Raw genomic sequence first — 16,893 nt, forward strand, 5'->3', positions numbered from 1 at the left:
TTGATGTAAACATTAGCTTCTATTTTCCATCCATAAAAATGCAGAACAAGATGCAATCAAACAAAATGGCACAGATTTGTCTCTCTGCTTCTCCCTGCTAGGTACAACTATAAAATCCAGAAATGACAAAGATAATCAGGAGAACTTTATAAAAGATAGAGGAGCCAGGCATGGTGTCGCATATAATCCCAGTACTTGGGAGGCTGTGACAGAAGGATCACAGTTCTCGAACAGCCTCAGCTACTTGGGCTCTTCACAACTTAGTGAGACCTTATTTCAAATATAAAGACTAAGAAATAGGGCTGGGGGTGTAGCTCAGAGGTAGAATGCCCCTGGGTTCCATCCCTAGTACCACAGAAAACAACAGTGAAGGAATACTATCTGTGGGGACCCAGAAGTGGCAGTGGCAAAACAAAAGGACCCAAGCCTGGTGCTGCTTTTGCTGTTTTTGTTTTTGTTTTTCCTTAGTACTGGTATTAAACCCAGGGACATTCTACCTCCAAGCTATACTCCCAGCCCTATTTTTATTTTTATTTAGAAACACGGTCTCATTAGGTTGATGAAAGTCTTACTACTTGGTGCGGTTGTCCTCAAACCTGTGATTCTCCTCTGTCTCAGCCTTCCAAGTGTATGCCTGGTTGGTATTTCTTATTCTTTAACCAAGTAGGTTTATTCCTCCCTTATGGTGAATAGGATTCCCACCAACAATACTATGTGAGCCAGTTAAAACTGACAGGAAGCCTGGGTACACTCCTGTAATCCTAGAGCTTGAGGGCTCAGAGAGCAGGATTGCAGTTTCAAGGCCAGCCTTGGCAATTCAACAAGTCCCTGTTTCTAAATAAAAACCACCCAGGTGTGGTGGCACACACTTACAGTCTCAGTACTACTTGGGAGGCTGAGACTGGGAGAATTGCAGGTTCGCAGCCAGCTTCAGCTACTTACTGAAGCCCTCACTTAGTGAGACCTTGTTTCAAAAGACTAAGCCGGGCGTGATGACCCATGCTTATAATCCCAGCATTTGGGAGGCTGAGACAGGAGGTTTGTGGTTCACAGAGAGCCTCAGCTACTTAGTGAGGCCCTTTGCAACTCAGTGAGACTCTGTTTCAAAATAAAGAATAAAAGCCAGGCGTGGTGGCACACGCTGTAATCCTCCCCCGCTTGGGAGGCGGAGACAGTATTATCACACAGGTTCGAAGTCAGCCTCGCTGGAGTGTATCCCGGAGGGAGAAGGGTTTCCAGGAACCCCAGTACCACCAAAAAACAAAAAAAAAGAATAAAAAATAGGGCTGGAGTGTAGCTCAGAGGTAGAATACCCCTGGGTTCCATCCCCAGACCCGCAAAATAAATAAAGAAATAGGAAGGAAGGAAGATAGGGCTGAGGATGTAGAATGCTCCTGGGTTCAATCACCTCAGTACCGGAAAAAAAAAAAAAAAAAAGCACTAAGGGCAGTCTCTGTGATACACACCTATAATCATAGTACTTGGGAGGCTAAGACAAGAGGATTGCAGGTTGAAGCCAGCCTCCGCAATTTAGCAAGACCCTGGTTTTTTTGTTTGTTTGTTTGTTTGTTTTTTGGTTTGGGTTTTTTTTGTTGTTATTGTTTTGTTTTGTTTTTTTGTGGTGGTACTGGAAGCCCTTCTACCTCCGGGCTACACTCCCAGACCTATGTTATACTTCTTTTTTATTTGGAAAAAGGGTCTCTTAACCCAGCACGGCTGGCTTCGAACCTGTGTGATCCTCCTGTCTCCGCCTCCCAAGCGCGGGGATCACAAATGTGCACCACCATGCCTGGCTCTGGGTTTTTTGGGGTTTTGTTTTTTGTTTGCTCGGTTGTTTTTTATTGTGTTTGTTTGTTTGTTTGTTTGTTTGTTTGTTTTGGTGTGGTACTGGGGGTGAAACCCAGGGACTTTTCTACCTTTCAACCTCCGGGCTATACCCCCAGACCTACTTTTTATATGTTGTTTGGAAACAGGGTCTCACTAAGTTACTAAGAGCCTCACTAAGTAGCCGAAGCTGGCTTCAAACCTGTGTGATCCTCCTGTCTCAGCCTCCCAAGTGCTGGGATTACAAGCGTGCGCCACCACACCCAACTAGAAAGACCCTGTTTTAAAATATTTTTAAAAAAAGATGAGCCAGGCATGGTGGCACATGCTTGTAATCCCAGTATTTGGAAGGCTGAGACAGTATGATTGCAGGTTCAAAGCCAGCCTTGCAATTTAGCAAGGCTTTCAGCAACCTACTGAGACCCTGTTTCCAAATGAGAAATGAAATCAAGCTGAGAGTATAGCTTAGAGGTCGAGTACATCTGGGTTCAACCCCCAGTGCCACAGAAAATAAAAATAATAGTAAATAAGCAAATAATGAAAAAGGCTGAGGGTAGTTCAGAGGTAGGTTCGATCACCAGTTGTGAAGTAAATAAATATTTTGGAGTGTGTGGTTCAGTGGTACAGCACTGTACTGGCATGTGCAAGGCCCTAGGTTAAATCGCCAGCATCAAAAATAAAATAATTAATATTTAGTCTATGGTACCAAGATAAATAAATAGAGGGCTGGGGGGTATATGTATCTCGAGAGGTTCAATCCCCAGATAACCACCTCCTCCCCTCCCCATTTTTTTTTTTTTTTTGGTGCACTGTATTCATACATCATAATGGTATAAAGAAAATACTTTTGTAGACATACATGCACATCGCCCAATTAGCCCCTACCCGATCCCCACCCTGTTCCCTCCCCATCCCTCCTTCCCATGCTTGGCTTAGTGGTTGACATCTAGTATTATAGCAATTTATCCAAAATTAACAATGATAATCTTACATAACATTTTCATTTGTCTGATACCAAGCTTTTGATGACTTAAAGATAACATTTCAATATTTCTTTTTACTTTCTTTCTTACCAGAGAATATTTTTTTCTTTTTTTTTTTTAGGTGAAACTATCATACATTTATTTATTTATTTTTCAGAAAAACAATCTATCCTAATATGGAATATGGACTCTAGATACCCAAAAGGATCTCAAAAAAGAACAAAGCTAGAAGATGTATATTTTCTGATTTCAAACCATATAAAGCTACAATAATTGAAACAGTGTAGTACTGTTCTAAAGGCAGATTTATAAACCATTGGAGTTAAATAAAAGCCTAGAGGTGAATTCTTCCATATATTGTCAAGTTATTTTTGACAAGGTTTCCACAAACATTTGGTGGAGGAAATAATAATCTTTTAACTAAATATTGTTGAAACATAATAATTACATGAAAAAGAATAAAGTTGGACCCTTACCTAACAACATATACAAATATTAACTCAAAATAGATAAAAGACCTAAATATAAATATTAAGACTATAAACTTTTAGAAGAAAATCTGGGTCATAAAACCTCACAACATTGAAATTGGCAGTGATTTCTTGGATATGATTTCAATGGCACAGGCAACAGAAGGGTACACAAACTCCCTAAAAAATAAAAAAAATATTGTATATCCAAAGACAATGTAAACAGAGTTAAAAGTTACTGATAGAATGGGATAAAATATTTCCAAATGCTATATCTGAAGGTATATTAGTATTCCAACTAAAAATCCTAAAAATTAGCAACAATAAAAGCAAACAATACAATTTAGAGATAGGTAAAAGACTAACATAAATAATGAATCTCCACAGATAACCAATCTTAGTTGTCTGTTGGATGGAAAATCTTGTTTCTCTGGTTCTGGTGTGTGTTACCTAATTCTTCTTTGTAGTTAATCTCTTTGAGTATTTTCTCTAGCGCTGGTTCAGAGGCAAACCAATTAGAATCACTCCAGACTTCCCAAACCAAGTCATGAGAGCCAGAAGGACTTGGAGTAACATATTCCAAACTCTGAAAGAAAACAACTTCCAGCCAAAAATTTCCTACCCAGCAAAACTTTCTATCAAATTAAATGGAGAAATAAGAAGCTTCCATGACAAACAAAAACTGAAGGAATTTATGTCTTCAAAACCAGCACTAGAGAAAATACTCAAAGAGATTAACTACAAAGAAGAAATAGGTAACACACACCAGAACCAGAGAAACAAGAGTTTCCATCCAACAGTCAACTAAGATTGGTTATCTGTGGAGATTCATTACTTATGTTAGTCTTTTACCTATCTCTAAATGGTATTGTTTGCCTTTATTGTTGTTAATTTTTAGGATTTCTAGTTGGAATATCAATATACCTTCAGATATAGCATTTGGAAATATTTTATCCCATTCTATTAGTAACTGTTAAATCTGTTTACATTGTCTTTGGATATACAATATTTTTTTTTATTTTTTAGGGAGTTTATATACTCTTCTGTTGCCTGTGCCATAGAAATCATATCCAAGAAATCACTGCCAATTTCAATGTTGTGAGGTTTTATGACCCAGATTTTCTCCTAAAAGTTTATAGTCTTAAGATTTATATTTAGGTCTTTTATCTATTTTGAGTTAATATTTGTATATGGGATTAGGTAAGGGTCCAACTTTATTCTTTTCCATGTAATTATTATGTTTCAACAATATTTAGTTAAAAGATTATTATTTCCTCCACCAAATGTTTGTGGAAACCTTGTCAAAAAAAAAACTTGACAGTATAGGGAAAAATTTAGCTCTAGGCTTTTATTTAACTCCAATGGTTTATATATCTGCCTTTAGAACAGTACTACACTGTTACAATTATTGTAGCTTTATATGGTTTGAAATCAGAAAATATACATCTTCTAGCTTTGTTCTTTTTCGAGATCGTTTTGGGTATCTAGAGTCCATATTCCATATTAGGATAGATTTTTTTTCTGAAAAATAAATATATAAATATATGATAGTTTCACCTAAAAAAATAGAAAAAAATTATTCTCTGGTAAGAAAGAAAGTAAAAAGAAATATTGAAATGTTATCTTTAAGTCATCAAAAGCTTGGTATCAGACAAATGAAACTGTTATGTGAGATTATCATTTTTAATTTTGGATAAATTGCTATAATACTAAATGTCAACCACTAAGCCAAGCATGGGAGGGAGGGATGGGGAGAGAATGGGGTGGGGATCGGGTGGGGGCTGACTGTGCGATGTGTGCATGTATGTCTACAAAAGTTTGTATCCCACTATGATGTATGAATACAGTGCACCAATAAAAAAAAAAAAAAATAGGGCAGGGGGTATAGCTCGGAGGTCAAATGCCTCTCTGGGTTCCATCCCCAGACCCGCAAAAAAATATAATAAATAAATAAATAAAATAAATAAATTAAAAAAAAGAAATTTTACATTTACAAAACTTGATGACTTAGAAGAAATTAAGCAATTCCTTGCAAACTACAAAACTCAACCAAGATAAATTAGATAACACCATTAGTGCTACAATCATTAAGAAAATTGAATTTGTAACCTTACTGAAAATTCCTGAAGCTGAGCAAGATAACACATGTCTGTAATCCCAGTATACATGGGAGGCTAAGTCAGGAGGATATCAGGTTTGAGGCCAGTGCATGGTAACTTAGTGAGATCCTGTTTCAAAATAAAAAGCTGGAATGTGGCTCACATGTAGAGTGTTGAATCCTCAGGACTGAATGTTTTTACTGTAACATAATCTTTATTATAAGATTCAAGAGACTCAGAAAGATTTTGGTGTTTGGTTAGCCAGTGAATTTGTTTTTCAGTAATTAAGACCTTTTCACATTTGAATATTAATTTGGAATAATATCGTACAATAAATAATCTAGTCTTTTATATTATTTTTTAAAATTTTTATTGGTGCATTATGTTCATACATCATATTGGGGTAAAAACTTGTGTGTACATACATGTACACATCACTGATTTAATAATCTAGTCTTAATTAGCAGTTCTCGTGTGTGTGTGTGTGTGTGTGTGTGTGTGTGTGTGTAAGTTAGTTACTGGGAACTGAACCCAGGTGATTCTATTTCTGAGCTATTTCCCCAGCCTTTTTTTTTTTTTTGGTGGTGGTGGTACTGGGGTTCCTGGAAGCCCTTCTACCTCCGGGCTACACTCCCAGACCTATTTTTACATTTTTATTTTGGAAATGGTCTCCTAAGCCAGCGCGCACGGCTGGCTTCAAACCTGCGCAATCCTCCTATCTCTGCCTCCCAAGCGCGGGGATTACAAGCGTGTGCCACCACGCCTGGCCACCTTTTTTTTTTTAAGATGCTGTGGAGAGCCGAGCCAGGTGTCACACACCTGTTATCCCAGTACATGGGAGGCTGAGACAGGAGATTCACAGGTTTCAAGGACAGCCTCATCAAGTAGTGAGACTCTCATCAAGCTAGGGAGGACCTGTTTTAAAATAAAAACAAAATAGAGCTGCGGATGTAGCTCAGAGGTAGAATGTCCCTGAGTTTAATCCACAATCTGTACTTTTTGGGGTTTTTTGTTGTTGTTGTTTTGTAGTACTATGGATTGAACCCAGGGGCATTCTACCTCTGAGCTATATCCCCAGCCCTTTTTATATTTTATTTTGAAATAAGAGTCAGCGGGCAAGGATCGAAGGTTTGAGGCCAGCCTCAGCCACTTAGACCCTGTTTTAAAACTGAAAAAAAGAAAAGATGTGAAGGCACACTTGGCAATCTTAGTACTTAGAAGGTTGAGTAGGAAGATCTCAGGTTCACGGCCAGCTACTTAGTGAGGCCCTCCACAACTTAGTGAGATCCTGTTTCAAAGTAAAAAATAAAATAGGATAGGGGGTGTATCCCTGGGTTCAATCCCCAGCACCAAAGAGAGAGAGAGAGAGAGAGAGAGAGAGAGAGAGAGAGAGAGGCTCACTAAGTTGTCCTCAAACCAGCAAGCCTCCTGTTTTGTTTTTTAATTTTTTATTAGTACATTATATTCATATATCATATTGGGGTAAAAAACTTGTGTGGACATACATGTACACATCACCCACTTAGCCCCTACCCAGTTCCCACCCCATTCCCTCCCCATCCCTCCTTCCCTTGCTTGGCTTAGTGGTTGACTTCAGTATGTTTAAGTACATTGTGTGTTTTAGAGAATTTCTGTCTTCCCCCCACCTACCTCCTATCCCCTCATTTAAGTTGTCTTGTTTGCTCCTCTGTAAAATTTCCTTTTCATCTTAGACTTCCTCCTATGACCCATTTCTCCTTAGTTTTCACATATTAGGGAAAGCATCCGATTTCTTATTTTTTGTGACTGACTAATCTCGCTTAGCATAATGTCCTCCAGTTCCATCCATTTCCCTGAAAATGATGTAATTGAGGTTTTTTTAATGGCTGAGTAAAATTCCATTGTGTACATATCCCACAGTTTTGTAATCCATTCATCTGTTGATGGACATCTTGGCTGGTTCCATAGTTTGGCTATGGTGAATTGTGCAGCTGTGGACATAGATATGCATGCATTAGTTTGTTAGTTTGGTTTCCTTTCTTTTGGGTAGATACCCAACAGTGGTATTGCTGAATCAAATGGTAGATTTGTTCCCATTCTTCTGAGGATTCTTCATACTGTTTTCCAAAGTGGTTGCACTAATTTGCAATCCCACCAACAATGTCTTAGAGTTCCCACTTCTCCACATCCTTGCCAGCATCTGTTGTTGTTTGTGTTTTGAATGATTGCCATTCTAGTTGGAGTTAGGTGAAATCTCAGGGTAGTTTTGATTTGCATCTCTCTGATTGCCAGTAATGTTGAGCATTTCTTCATGCATTTATTGGCCATTTGAATTTCTTCTTTCATAAAATGTCTAAAAGTTTGCTTGCCCATTTTGTTATTGGATTGTTTGTTTTTTTAGTGTTTCTTGAGTTCTCTGTATATTCTAGATATTAGTCCTCTATCAGAGGTGTAGATAGCAAAAATCTTCTCCCATTCTGTTGGCTTTCAGTTGAGGTTCTTGACAGTTTCCTTTGCTGAACAGAAGCTCTTCAGTTTCATGCAATCCCACGTATTGATTCACCTTTTAATTTATTGTGCTTTTGGGGTATTGTTGAGGAAGTCTATCTGTGCTTATGTGTTGCAGTGTTGGACCTATGTCCTCTTCAAGGAGCTTCAAGGTCTCTGGTTTAATTTCCAAGTCTTTGATCCATCTTGACTCTTGTGCAGGGTGAGAAAGTGGGATTAATTTCCAATTTTCTGCATATGGTTAGCCATTTTTGCCAACACCATTTGTTGAATAGGCTATCTTTTTTCCAGTGTATGTTTTTAGCCCCTTTGTCAAAAATCAGTTGACTGAAAGTGTGTGAACTTGTTTCTGGGTCTTCTACTCTGCTCTATTGGTCTATGTATCTGTTTTTGTGCCAATATCATGCTGTTTTTATTACAATGGCTTTGTAGTATAGTTTAAAGTCAGGTATTGTGATTCCTCCTGCATGGTTTTTGTTGCTGAGAACTAATTTGGCTATTCTGGGCTTTTTGTTATTCCAAATAAATTTAATAACTGATTTTTCTATGTCTGTGAAGAATGATCTTGGTAGTTTAATAGGCATTTTGTTGAATCTGTAGATCACTCGGAAGAATGGCCGTTTTAATGATATTTATTCTGCCTATCCATGAACATGGCAGATCTTTCCATCTTCTAAGATCTTCAATTTCTTTTTTTAATGTTTTATAATTTTCTTTGTAGAGATCTTTTACCTCCTTGCTTAAGTTTATTCCTAAGTATTTTATTTTTTGTGGGAGATCAAGCCTCCTGTTTTAGCCTGCCAAGTACTGGAATTAGCATGAGCCACCACACCCGGCTCAGAAATTTTTTTTTTTTTTTCAGGCCTGGGGATGGAACCCAGGGGCATTCAACCTCCAAGCTACACCCCCTGCCCTATTTTTTATTCTTTATTTTGAAATCGGGTCTCACTAAGTTGCAGAGGGCCTCACTAAAGTAGCTGAGGCTGTCCGTGAACCATGATCCTCTAGTCTCAGCCTCCCGAATGCTGGGATTACAAGCGTTCGCCGCTACACCCGGCAAATCCCTTCTTTTTTAATAATACATAAAAATGAGGCCGGGTGTGGTGGCGCACACTTATAATCCCAGCATTTGGGAGGCAGAGACCGGAGGATCACAGATCGCAGACAGCCTCAGCTACTTAGTGAGCCACTTTTCAACTCATTGAGACCCTGTTACAAAAATAAAAGGACTAAAAAATAGGGCTCGGGGTGTAGCTTGGAGATAGAATGCCCCTGGGTTCCATCTCCAATACTGCAAAAAAATACAAAACATAAAAATGGTTCATCTTGTACTTAGTGGCATCCTAAGTTCAATGAGATCTGATAATAATGTCTAAAATCAACTACTTTTTGTGATATCTACATATTTTTCCTGTCCTAGCTGGGCATGGTGGTGCACACTTGTAATCCCAGCATTTGGGAAGCTGAGACAAGAGGATCCAGGTTTGCAGCCAGCCTCAGCTACTTAGTGAGGCTTTCCTCAACTTAGTGATACTCTGTTTCCAAATAAAGAATAAAAAAATCGGGTTGGGATATAGCTCAGAGGTAGAATGCCCCTGGGTTCAATCCCCAGCACCACAAGAAAAAAATTTTTTTTTACCTATCCTGATTTAGACAGGGTTTTGGAGGGTCCCCCCCCCTTTCTTTTGGAAGGATTATTAACAATGTGAAGGAATGATGATAAACTCAGTCATATTCTCTGATGATTATATATTATTTTTATATACACAAGTATTGAAACCTCATTTTCCTTCATCCTGTTTTCTTTTTTGTTTTTCAAGTGTCAATATACAGTATCTGGTTTTATGACAAGAATGATTGTCACCGCATAGCAAAACTCATGGCTGAGTAAGTATATCACTTCATAGATTTAATTAATGATATATGAGAAATGAAAAATTACTCCCCTCCTCACTTTTCTTTGTTACTAAAGTCTACTAACTCATATTTCCTTCCTGCTTTTCTTATTATTGCTAAAAATTAGAAAAGGGCAGAAAAACTTAAGCCTGAAATCACCTATAATCCTCCTATTGCCAATGTTCACAAGTATCTGTCCATTCCAGACTTTTTCTTTATGTATACATTAGGTGGTTGTGTGTGAGCGTGAGTGTGTGTGTGCGTGTGCGTGTGTGTGTGTGTGTGTGTGTGTGTGTCCTGCTTTTATTGTCAACAGCACTTTTTCAGGTCATTGAGATTTCCTCTGTAGTATTTATAAAGACTGTATTGTATTCAGTCCTACACAGTTCATAATGTAACCAGAACTTTACTGGAGGTTAAGGATGCCAGACTGCATAGCTCCAGAAGCTATCAGCTACATCCAGTGCACAGCCTGACGACCATGTATAGTGGCTATCCAAATCATCAGTGTAACAGGTGGTTCAGTAAAAACTCCTGCATACATCCATATTGAATTCCTTTAAGTAAACTTGTTTTTGGCACCAACTAGCTTTAGCAGGCCTCAGTTCACTAATTGATTGTCTTCCAGAAGAGTTTTTTGTAACTCATCATCTTGAAATTAAGCCGGGCATGGTGGCACACGCTTGTAATCCCAACACTTGAGAGGCTGAGATAGGAGGATCGAATGTTCAAGGACAGTCTCAGCAAGTAGTGAGACTTTCATCAACCTAGCAAGTCCCTGTTTCTTTTTTTTCTTTGCAGGTCTGGGGATGGAACCCAGGGGCATTCAACTTCTGAGCTACACCCCCTGCCCTATTTTTTATTCTTTATTTTGAAGCGGGATCTCATTAAGTTGTGGAGGGCCTCACTAAGTAGCTGAGGCTATCTGCAAACCACAATCCTCCAGTTTCAGCCTCCGAATGCTGGGATTACAAGAATGCTAGGATTACAAGTGTGAGCCACCATGCCTGGCTCCTATTTCCTTTTTTTTTTTTTTTTGGTGGTACTGGGATTCCTGGAAGCCCTTCTACCTCCGGGCTACACTCCCAGACCTATTTTATATCTTTTATTTGGAAACAGGGTCTCTTAAGCCAACACAGGTGACTTTGAACCTGCATGATCCTCCTGTCTCCGCCTCCCAAGCGTGGGGATTACAAGCCTGCGCCACCACGCCTGGCCTTCCTGTTTCCAAACTTAAAAAAAAAAAAAAATAAGGCTGCAGGAATGTCCCAGAAGTAGAATACCCCCGGTTTCAATCCCCAGTGTCACCAAAAAAAAAAAAAAAAAAATCTTGAAATTTGGAAAATAATTTTCTTTGACTTAATGTTCTGAAGGGTGGTTCATCGTCTTCTCAAGCTAGCCTGTAAAAGTTACTCCTTGTCATCCTTCCTATTACTGACTGCCATTGTGGATTCTGGGGGCACACGGTGGTGCAGGAGGGGCATACAGAGCTGCAGGGCTCGAGCAGAATGCTGAGGTGCACGTGTGTCCCGGTGCACTTCTGCTTCCTCATCCTTGCTTAAACCTTAGACATCTAAACCTCTTCTTCCAGCAAGTCAATTCCCTTTGCTTTCCTGCAAGGTTTATATCTATATTTGAAAGAAAACTTTTATTTTTTTGGTACTGGGGATTGAACGCAAGTGCGTTCTACCTCTGACATATATCCCCAGCCTTATTTTAGTTGTTTTGAAACAGGGTCTCACTAAGTTATTGAGAGCCTCGCTAAATTGCTTCGGCTGGCCTCAAACCTGTGACCCTCCTGTCTCAGCCTCCCAAGTACACGTGTGCTACTCTGACGGTCTTAATTATTTTTTGTGCTTTTATTGATGCACTATAGCCTCACATCATAATGTAAATCATGTTGACAGTGGCGTACATGCACATGCTTTTGGTGCCCCCTTCCTAATACAGAGTACTCAGATTGACGTTGGTATACAGTCTTTTTTTTTTTTTTTTTTTTTTTGGTGGGGCTGGGGATGGAACCCAGGGGCATTCAACCTCCGAGCTACACCTCCTGCCCCGTTTTTTATTCTTTATTGAAACAGGGTTTCACTAAGTTGTGTAGGGCCTCACTGAGTAGCTGAGGCTGTCTGCAAACCGCGATCCTCCGGTCTCAGCCTCCCCAATGCTGGGATTACAAGCGTGTGCCACCACGTCCGGCTTTACAGTCTTAATTTTTTTTATTTTTTTGGTGGTACTGGGGTTCCTGGAAGCCCGTCTATCTCTGGGCTACACTCCCAGACCTATTTTATTTTTGGAAACAGGGTCTCCTAAGCCAGCGCGGCTGGCTTCAAACCTGCACAATCCTCCTGTCTCTGCCTCCCAAGTGCGGGGATTACAAGCGTGCGCCACCACGCCCGGCCCAGTCTTAATATTTTTAACAATCTAGTTTTTAATGAATTTTTCTAACCCCAGAACTTCAGTCCTAGGTTTACATAGTTACATTTGTGGTGGGGGTACTGGAATGGAGCCCAGTGCTATTCTACCTCCAAATTACACCCCCACCCTTTTTATTTTTTGTTTTGGAACAGGGTCTCACTAGGTTGCTGAGTGTCTCTAAGTTGCTGAGCTTGGCCTGGAACCTGCAGTCCTCTGATCTCAGCCTCCCAAGTAGTAAAATTACAGTGTTTGCCACCATAGCCAGCACATAGTTAAATTTTCAAGAGCAGTATACATAGCTAATGCCAAATATAAGCCAGTAATAACTAGCATGACCTGATTGAATGTTTACCAAGCTCCTGCTCTGTTTTCTGTTCTGGCTGTGAGCTCACAGAGCAGGCCCTTGTTTATTACTGGATGTACCCTACAGGGCAGTCCTCCCTATGAATTTGTAGTTATTATTGTCAGAGAAAGTTAACACTCATTAGAACCACATTTTCTTTATAGAACACCTTATTTCTAAGAAATACAGAACTATTTTTTCAACAAATGCATTTATTTAATTTATAAAGAATAGAGGTTTATGGGTCTGAAGGTTGGGAAGTCCAAAAGATAATGCCAACATCTGGCAAGAGGCTTCTTAGTACAACATAACATGATGGAAGAGATCACATGATGGGGCAGGTATGACAGCTCAGGGCTATCTTAGTTTCTTTTTTCTTTACTAAATTTTTCTTTCTTTTTTTTTTTTTTTTTTTTTTTGGTGGTGGTATTGGAACCCTTCTACCTCTGGGCTACACCCCCAGACCTATTTTATATTTTTTATTTGGAAACAGTGTCTCTTAAGCCAGAGAGGCTGGCTCCGAACCTTTGCGATCCTCCTGTCTCCACCTCCCAAGCACAGGGATTACAAGCGTGCACCACCATGCCCGGCATGGTTTAGTTTCTTAAAAAGCCACTAATGCTGCCAGGTGTGGTTGCTCACTCCTATAATCCCAGTACTTGGGAAGCTAAGACAGGAGGACCACAGGTTCAAGACCAACCTCAGCAATTTAGCAAGGCTCTCAGCAACTTAGTGAGACCCTGTTTCAAAATAAAAAATAAAATAGGGCTGGGGGTGCAAACGGCTTATTCTTGTTCTGATTCTATTATTCCATAAAAATAAACTTGTGTATGTATATATGAATGATATTGAATCCAGGAGCATTCTACCTCTGAGCTATACCCGCAGGCCTATTTTTTTTTAATTATTATTCTTTATTTTGCAACAGGATCTCACTAAGTTATGGGGGCCTCATGAAGTAGCTGAGACTAGTTGCAAACTTCTGATCCTCCTGTCTAAACTTCCCAAGTATTGGTATTACAAGTGTGCACCACCGTGCACAGCAAAAATAAACTTTTTACTGCTGAATTGTTTTATAGTCTGTCATCATTGTCTTTTCAAGTTCTCAGTTAATATAATTACCACATAAAACTTCATAGAAATTGGGCCTCTTCATTAGAATTGGAACTGAAACCTAAATGGATTAAAAAGATTAATTGCCTTATTAAAACCTATTATAGATTTGAAGAACTCACCCGTGTTAGTGGCATTCTTAACCTGAGACTTTGCTTGCTTTATGAGTTTTCAAGCGAAAAATTAGCGCAAGTATTATCAATCAAAATAAAGGGCATTCCCATAGCTGGGGTGGTCAGTGCACACTTGTAATCCCAGCCTTCAGGAGGCTAAGACTGGAGGATCATGGTTTGCAGACAGCCTCAGCTACTTAGTGAGGCCCTCCATAACTTAGTGAGACCCTGTTTCAAAATAATGAACAAAAAATAGGACAAGGGATGTGGCTCTCAGGTCGAATGCCCCTGGGTTCCATCCCCAAACCCGCAAAAAATAAATAAATAAAAATAAAAAATAAAAAAAGGGCATTCCCACAACCACTCTGAACTCCATCATCCACTTAGTGGCTTTTAAGAGAAAATATGGGAGGCCTTTTGCTCACTATAATGCTGTCATTATCTTTAGAAGATTCACCAAGACCCATTTTCAAGGATAACCTAGTATTAGTCTAGCTTTTCCCAAAGTGTTATTCAGCTGTGTACTCTTTCTGTGTCTTAGTAACATGCCCATTTTCAAACTGACTCTACCACTCAATTCAGCTGATTTTGAGTTACATATAGTACAAAGAACAAAAAAGAGATACTTCAGTGGACTTTTAATGTACTAATTTCCACCATCTCTAAAGAGGAATTCTGTATTTTATACTTCTAAAGGTGGTTCTAAATTGGTTAGCACTGTTGTGAATGAAATGGTGAAACTATAGGTCATATATTTCTGGAATGAGGTAACCAGGGCACATTGTTATGTATTGCAAAAAAATGATATCATCATATGACACTATTAGTGTATTCTTGGAAGATAAATACCAAAAGAGTTCTTGGGTCAGATTGTGTCTGAAGAGGCCTTTCTAAAACCTGGTTCTCCTCTTTTAGTGTGGTAGAAGAGGAGACACGGCGATCCCAGCAAGCTGCTCGAGATAAACAGAGCCCCAACCAGGCCAATGGCTGCAATGACCACAAGCCCATCGACATCCTAGAGATGCTGAGCAGAGCCAAGAATGAGTATGAAAGGGTGAGGCTCTCTGGGCACTGAGCAGGGAAGAACAGGGGAAATGGGGTGGTGCAGGAGCTGTGGGCTGGGGAAGTCATCTTCAGAGCCAACATGGCAACTGGTTCAAAAAGAGAGCATGTCTATAATTTTAAGCCTAAAAGATAAGAAATCTGCCTACCTGAGCTAGGTGGGTGGCACATGCTTGTAATCCCAATACTTGGGAGACTGAGACAAGAAATCACAGGTTCACAGCCAGCCTCAGCTACTTAAGTGAGGCCCTCCGCGACTTTGCGAGGCCTTGTTTGAAAAATAAAGAGTAAGCCAGGCATGGTGGCACACGTCTGTAATTCCTGTACTTGGGAGACTGAGACAGGAGGATCACAGGTTCAAGGATAGCCTCAGCAAGTAGTGACACTCTCATCAACCTAGTGAGATCTTATTTCCAACTAACATTTAAATCAGGCTAGGAGTATAGCTCAAAGGTAGAATGCCTCTGAATTCAATCCCCGGGAAAGAAAGTAGAGGGGAGGAAGGGAGGGGGAAAGAAAGAAAGAAAGAGAGAGAGAAAGAATAAAAGCTGGGCATGGTGATACACACTTGTAATACCAGTACTTGGGAAGCTGAGACAGGAGGATCACAGGGCTAGGGATTTCAGAGGTAAAATGTCCCTGGGTTCAATCCCCAGTTCTTCTGCAACTTAGTGAGATCTTATTTCAAAATAAAGAATAAAAAATAGGGTTGGAGGTGTAACTTGGAGATAGAATGCTCCTAGGTTCAATCTTCCCAGTACTACAAAAAAGGGGGGGCTTGGGGTGTAGCTTGGAGGTAGAATGCCCCTGGGTTCAATCCCCAGTACCACAAAAAAAAGGAAGAAAGGAAATAAATAATCACTGCTAGCCAGGCATAGTGGTGCTTATAATCTCAGTTCTTAGGACATTGAAACAAGAGGATCACAGATTTTTGGGCAGCCTCAGACACTTAGCAAGGCCTTCCACAACTTAGTAAGGTTCTGTTTCAAAATGAAGAATAAAATAGGGCTCGGGTATAGTTCAGAAATAGAGTGACCCAGCTGGGCATGGTGATGTGTGCTTTTAATCCCATCATTCGGGAGGCTGAGAAAGGAGGATCATGGTTCAGGGACAGCCTCGGATAGCTTGGAGGTCGAATGCCCCTGAGTTCCATCCCCAGACCTGCCAAAAAAAAAAAAAGGAATAGACTGACCCCGGGTTCAGTCCCCAGTATCAGGGGGAGTAATCACTGCTGATACTTTGTAATATCCTTCCAAAAATGTATTGAAGTGTGTATGGTTATGATGTCAGTGCACCTAATTTTATTAAAGGTTCTCTTATAACTTACCCCCCCCCAGAACTGTCTTTTTATTGGCAGTAACTGCTCATTTCACAGAGTCCCAGTAAGATTTCATTTGGTAGAATGAAAGATTTTTAAAAGGAACTGTGATTTTAATAGCTGTTTTTCTTTTCGTGCTTTATATAAACAGTGCCCTAGATTTCTCTAATTCTTTTTTGTAAGAACTCAGCAATATAGCTTTGGAGCCAACTATTTATATACAGCACTAATTTTTCTTTTTTCTTTTTTTTTTCTTTTTCCCCCCTCGGTACTGGGGATGGAATCCAGGGGCATTTACCTCCGAGCTACACCCCCAGCACTATTTTGTATTCTTTTTTTTTTTTTTTTTTTTTTGCAGGTCTGGGGATGGAACCCAGGGGCATTCTACCTCCGAGCTACACCCCCTGCCCTATTTTTTATTCTTTATTTTGAAACCGGGTCTCACTGAGTTGCAGAGAACCTCACTAAGTAGCAGAGGCTGTCTGCGAACCGCGATCCTCCAGTCTCAACCTCCTGAATGCTGGGATTACAAGCGTGCACCACCACACCCAGCTACAGCACTAATTTTTTCAAATATAAATTATTTGAATTGGAATTAGTAGATCAAAGGATTTCTACTCTTTTTTTAAAGTTTATACCATATATTGTAAAATAAGCTGAGCATAGTGGTGCATGCTTATAATCCCAGGACTTGGGAGGCTGAGACAGGAGGATTGCAGGTTTGAAACCAGCCTCAATAGTTTAGTGAGCCATAAACTACATAAAAA

At 39.8% G+C, this 16,893-nt stretch overlaps 1 protein-coding gene across 4 annotated transcripts in view; it reads left to right on the top strand.

The window, feature by feature from the left end:
• The window catches only part of DCP1A (decapping mRNA 1A), a gene marked incomplete at both ends in the record, with an annotated part of 71,557 nt that overhangs the window by 24,864 nt on the left and 29,800 nt on the right, over positions 1–16,893 (top strand). For all 4 annotated transcript variants that reach the window (XM_080715702.1, XM_080715701.1, XM_080715699.1 and 1 more), the window contains 2 exons: positions 9,684–9,750; positions 14,662–14,800. In XM_080715702.1, coding sequence (XP_080571828.1) covers positions 9,684–9,750; positions 14,662–14,800 — 206 coding nt within the window. The remainder of the gene's footprint in view (positions 1–9,683; positions 9,751–14,661; positions 14,801–16,893) is intronic.

The sequence above is a fragment of the Muscardinus avellanarius genome (genome assembly GCF_963383645.1).
Source record: "Muscardinus avellanarius genome assembly, chromosome: 18".
Lineage (NCBI taxonomy): Eukaryota > Metazoa > Chordata > Mammalia > Rodentia > Gliridae > Muscardinus > Muscardinus avellanarius.